The sequence below is a fragment of the Lipotes vexillifer genome, unplaced genomic scaffold, assembly GCF_000442215.2.
Source record: "Lipotes vexillifer unplaced genomic scaffold, Lipotes_vexillifer_v1.1 scaffold965, whole genome shotgun sequence".
In the NCBI taxonomy this organism is placed as follows: Eukaryota; Metazoa; Chordata; class Mammalia; order Artiodactyla; family Lipotidae; genus Lipotes; species Lipotes vexillifer.
The window spans coordinates 2,081,527-2,086,917 of record NW_006769686.1 but is presented as its reverse complement, the minus strand read 5'-3'; the positions used below and the strand labels follow the sequence as shown (position 1 = coordinate 2,086,917).

General features: G+C 45.4%; 1 protein-coding gene across 1 annotated transcript in view; it reads left to right on the top strand.

Annotated features, from left to right (window-relative positions):
• The window catches only part of STK36 (serine/threonine kinase 36), a 28,546-nt gene that overhangs the window by 7,058 nt on the left and 16,097 nt on the right, over window positions 1-5,391 (top strand). Inside the window, exons 5-10 of the mRNA XM_007445846.1 lie at window positions 345-594; window positions 2,019-2,112; window positions 2,332-2,501; window positions 2,661-2,848; window positions 3,370-3,469; window positions 4,855-5,001. Of these exons, the coding sequence (XP_007445908.1) occupies window positions 345-594; window positions 2,019-2,112; window positions 2,332-2,501; window positions 2,661-2,848; window positions 3,370-3,469; window positions 4,855-5,001 (949 nt within the window). The remainder of the gene's footprint in view (window positions 1-344; window positions 595-2,018; window positions 2,113-2,331; window positions 2,502-2,660; window positions 2,849-3,369; window positions 3,470-4,854; window positions 5,002-5,391) is intronic.

Genomic DNA, 5,391 nt, shown 5'->3' with positions numbered 1-5,391 from the left:
TCCTGCTGAGTCTTGGAAGATGATCTGTTTGTTCAGGTTGGGGATATCTCACACAGTAATAGGTAGCAGTGACCAGCTCTAGTGTTTATTATTTCTCTATTTCTCTATCTGTCTATCTATCTCACACAGTGGTAGGTAGCAGTGACCAGCTCTAGTGTTTATTAATTTATCTATTTTTTGGCCCCGCCCCACTGCATGCTGGATCTGAGTTCCCCGACCAGGGATCGAACCTGCATCCCCCTGCAGTGTAAGCACAGCATCCTAACCACTGGACCGCCAGGGAAGTCTCTCTTGTTTTTATTGAATATCTTCTTTTTCCATTTTGATTCCATCATCTACTGCAGATTTGCCCGGGCTATGAGCACCAACACGATGGTGCTGACATCCATTAAAGGCACACCACTCTACATGTCTCCAGAGCTGGTGGAGGAACGACCATACGACCACACCGCGGACCTCTGGTCTGTGGGCTGCATACTGTATGAGCTGGCAGTGGGCACTCCTCCCTTCTATACCACGAGCATCTTTCAGCTGGTCAGCCTCATTCTCAAGGACCCTGTGCGCTGGCCCCCCACCATTAGTCCTTGCTTCAAGGTGATGAATACTGAAAGTCTGCTTTTGCATCAGAAACCTGTCTCCCTCTACCCTGTTCCCTTTTCCACAATTTTTTTCCAGAGCTGGGGCTGCACTATGAAGTTACTTAATTGATGCAGGAGCTGGGGCAAGCTGCCTTGCTTTTGTACGGCAGGGGCTTATTCTGGGAGGGTGATCTAAGGTGCGCCCAGCTTGGGAGTAGCAGCCCCTCCTTGGGTCAGGCTGTCCTTTATCAAAATGGAGAGGTAATTTCAAGACACCAGAAACAGATATTGGTCCCTTTACACACTCTCTATTCTACTGATTTCCTATCAAATGCAGTGTCCGAATGATTTCTAGATTTGCCAACACAGCTGTCCTCTTCCTGAAAAAATCTAGATATCCAAATGGCCAGAGCTAATGGGGCTAGCTCACTGATTAGGGGCAGAGGATAGAGATGGTGCCTGTTTTTTGCCGTTAAATCTCAGTAGGCCAGAGGGTGGAGTGGGGGGAGGGAGGAAAAGGAGTTGACCTTTTTTATTTTTCATCTAGGGCAAGATTTGAGCCTTCAATAAAATTTAAGTGCAGCCTTCTCCCAGAGTAAAATCTCATTATAACTTTCCTTTGTTTTATCTAAGATGAAAAGAGACAAGTTTCTCCCCAACCTATTTAGCTGGGGGTGGCCCAAATAATTATCAAAAAGAACCTAAACAAAGGAAACATAAGTGGGTGATATACATAAGATATTCATTCTCCCTTAGGGCAGACATGCAGGTATCTCCCGCAAGAGCCAAGGTGTAATGATCACCTTGTTTTAGAGCAGGGGTCGTAATCAACTAGTACCTTCTATTCCTGTTTCAGGCCCAATTGAGGATTTCCCCAAGGATACCTTATAACAGATGTACCCTTTCAGACAGTCTCCCTGCCCCTCCACCATCTGAAGACTTGCTGAAAGATTTGTTTTTGAGTGCTCCCAAACACATCTTTACACAATGACTTATGCGTGTGAGTGTGCTTTTAACTGTAAGTGCATTTGTTCCTACCTAGCACAAACAAACCACAGTCAAAGGGAGGGCAAAGGGAGCAGTTTGGGACCCCCTTGAATGTTTGCTTTCTGAAGATGATTGTAAAGACGACATCCCTCTCTCTTCGTTTTTTTTTTCACTTCTTCACAAAGCTGTTGACACTGAGCTTTCTGGTTTTACTTCTGGGGTTCCAAAATGTCCATGGAAAGGAATTGGGGCTCCCCAGAAGGTGAGGCAGTGAGGTCTGTTCATGATTTCAGCCAGGGAAATGAGGCCTAAGGATAGGATTAGAGACGGCGTGATTAAGACCAGCCAGTCTGTTGTAAGAATGCACTCAGGAGTCTTGGTTGGCCGATTCTGATGAGTTTGAGAGAGCCTGTGGAGAAGTGAAGGCTGATGGGGTATCCTTTCTCTCCACAGAACTTCCTTCAGGGACTGCTCACTAAGGACCCCCGGCAGCGTCTGTCCTGGCCAGACCTGTTACATCACCCCTTTATTGCTGGTCGTGTCACCAGTGAGTCCTTAGGGTTCCCAGGGCTCTTGCACTTCCCTAGTACTCTACCCAATGCAACCCCTGACCCCAGTGTCTGGATCCAGCGTATATTCTTTTCCTCACCAGCTTGAATTTTCTCCCTAGCCCTTTGCATGACTCTTGCTGAAGTTGTCTCTGGCCAAATGGAAACAGTGGCGCAGCTCCAGTGTGATCACCTGTCCCCCTCTTCTCTCCTTGCAGTACTAACCGAGTCAGCAGGCCCAGATTTGGGTACCCCATTCACCAGTCGCTTACCCCCAGAACTTCAGGCCCTAAAGGACCAACAGGCGCATCGTCTGGCCCCGAAGGGCAATCGATCTCGCATCTTGCGGCAAGCCTGTAAGCACGTGGCTGAGGAGGCCAAGCAGAAGGTGTGTGGGGCAGAAGGGCATGTATGACATAGCCAGGCTAGTGACTGGGGGAGTTGGAGAAGGAGGGTGACTTTCTAGGGTTGGGAAAAGGCCACGAATAGGATTCATTGTGCCTTATGACAACCAAGTAGTTCTGACTCAGTGTCTCATTTCCCGCAGAAACACCAGATCACAGGACCTGCCCTCAAGCAAGAGGACAGGACCAGCAAGGTGGCTTCTGGCGCAGCCTCTCTGCCCAGACTAAAGGCCACTCCTCAGGAACCAAGCCTCTTGACTGGGGTCTTAGGCTCAGAAATGAAGAGCAGCTGGGCTGAGTGGAGGGCTGGAGAAGCTCCCCCTGCACCTTGGTGAGGAGGGTAGAACCAGGGCTTTATAGGATGAGGTCGCTTGCAGATCTTTGTCTCCAGTCAAAGCACATACAGCATGGTCCCTGTCACTCACTACTGCCTAAATGTAGACAGGGCCCTGGGAGTCTTGAGTTCTGGGTGCCTGAACCCTAATTCCAGCTATTGATACTTTCCTGATTCATCAGAAAACGTGGAAACTTTCCTTTCTCTATGTCTAAGTTGTATTGATTCATTAACTGAAAAGGAAAGAATCATCTCCACGCAAAATGGAAGATGGAGTTGAGAGCTACGGGTGAAAACCGCCAAGGTAGCTTTGAGAAGATCCAAAGTGGGAGAGCAGTCAAGGATATGCGTGTAGTGGACCTATCCTGTCCTGGCCAGATCCTAGAAGGAGGGCTCCTCTAGCCAATCCTATATGGCTTATTTTTCATTCCTATCCTGGATGTAGAGGGAGGGACAAGTTCATGAACTCTAAGCCTCACAGGTCTGGAACTCATCTTACTCTCTGCTTCCTCTGGCAGGGAAAACTGTATCACCCAGGATTGTGAGCAAGCATTCCCAGAGCTGAGGCCAGAGGTGGTGGGCCAGCAGAGCCTTGATGCAGTGGGCCTAGAAAATGAGGTGAGACCTAGGGGCTCCTCCTGGCCTTGTCCCTGCCATGGGATGTTGGGTCTTGGTAGATGTTTTCTAGAACAGTGATTCCCAACCCTCCAAGGAATAGCTCCCTTTGTGTTAAAAATTGCTTTCTTATTATTTATAGATTTTAATTGCATAGTATCTGAACATTTGATTGTCAAAAATTGGAGTACATAAGTAAAAAGGAAAATCCCTCTTGAGCCTTATTTCAGTCCCAGAGGTGTCTGTCTCCTTCCAAACTTTTTGTGCTTTTACATATATTTATATATATGCCCACATAGAATATATAGTTTGGCTGTTTTTACATTACTGAGTTCATACCATATGTATTGTTTTGCCTCATGCATCTCTTACATGATCTGTTCTAGAGATCTTTCTACATCTACTTCAATCTTTTGTTTTTTTAAGGTTTTAACTTTTTATTTTGAAAACATTTCAAACTTAAAGAATAATTGTGAAAATAGAACCAAGAATTCTTATATACCCTTTCACCCAGATTCACCAATTGTTAAAATTCTGCCACATTTGCTTTATGGTTCTCTTTCTATATATATGGACACATCATTTTTCTGAATCATTTTAGGGTAAGTGCAGACATGCTCCTTTAATGCCAAATATACTTTAGTGCGTATTTGCTAAGATCAAGGTGATGCACTTGCACCACCTCAGCGCAATTATAGAAGTCAGGAATTTGACACTGATATGATTCTGTTACTTAATCTACAGTCCATATTTAGATTTTGCCAATTGCTCTGGTAATGTTCTTTATAGCAAAAACATGTTTTGCCCCCAGTCTACAATCCAATCCAGTGTTAAGCATTGCGTTTAGTTGTTATGCTTCATTAGTCTCCTTTAATCTGAAACCGTTCCTACTCTTTCTTTGTCTTTCATGCTTGATAGTTTTTAGGTGCACAGGTCAGTTATTTTGTAGAATGTTCCTCAAATTGATACTTTTGCATAATTAGATTCAAGTCATGCATTTTTGGTGGGCACACTACATAAGTGATGCATTGTCAGTACTACAGTCTTTTTAACAACTTCTTAGTATGTCCTAATATGTATGTGCCATGTTTGATTATTCCCTTACTGACTGGCTCTATGATGTTTCCAATTTTTTTTATTATAAACCATGCAGTGGGCATCTTTCTAGGTGTCTCTTTATGCACACCTGCCAGTGTTCTCCAAGAGACTTTTCAAGACCCCTCATTTACTGCCAACTCTACCTTTTTAAACGGGTGGCTGAAAAAAATACATCTGTGCCAAAGGAGTCACTGGCCTTTTGCAGTTACTTCATGATTCCCCAGGTTGGGAGCTACTACCCTTGAACCTGACACACTCCTCCTGACCTCCTTCACTCCCTGATGCCTCAGGAGCCAGACAATGCTGATGCTGAGTGGCGGCACCTGCTAGAGACCACTGAGCCTGCGCCTGTCCAGCTGAAGGCCCCTCTCGCCCTGCTGTGCAATCCTGACTTCTGCCAGTGCATCCAGAGTCAGCTGCATGAGGCTGGAGGGCAGGTAACCAGCAGAAGCATACCATGGATGAAACTGGAGACTGCTTTCACAGATGAGGCATTAAAAAACGTTGATTGACATAAGGAGAAAGAAAGTTTGTCCCTTTCCTATTCTGTTTCACTCCATCTGTTTAATTCAAGGAGATTTGCCAACCTCCTTTAGTAATACAGAAAGAGCAGACCTTGGGTTTTTCTTTCTGAAGGGAAAAGTATTCCTCTAGAGCAGGGATCAGCAAACTTTCTGGTGGAACTTTTATAGGCCCTGTTGTCCAAGAGGAAAAAATGGAGGATATCATGTAACTACTTCTATAATGAGAGAAAACACATTTCCACGAATTTTTTTTTTTTTTTTTCGGTACGCGGGCCTCTCACTGCTGTGGCCTCTCCCGTTGCG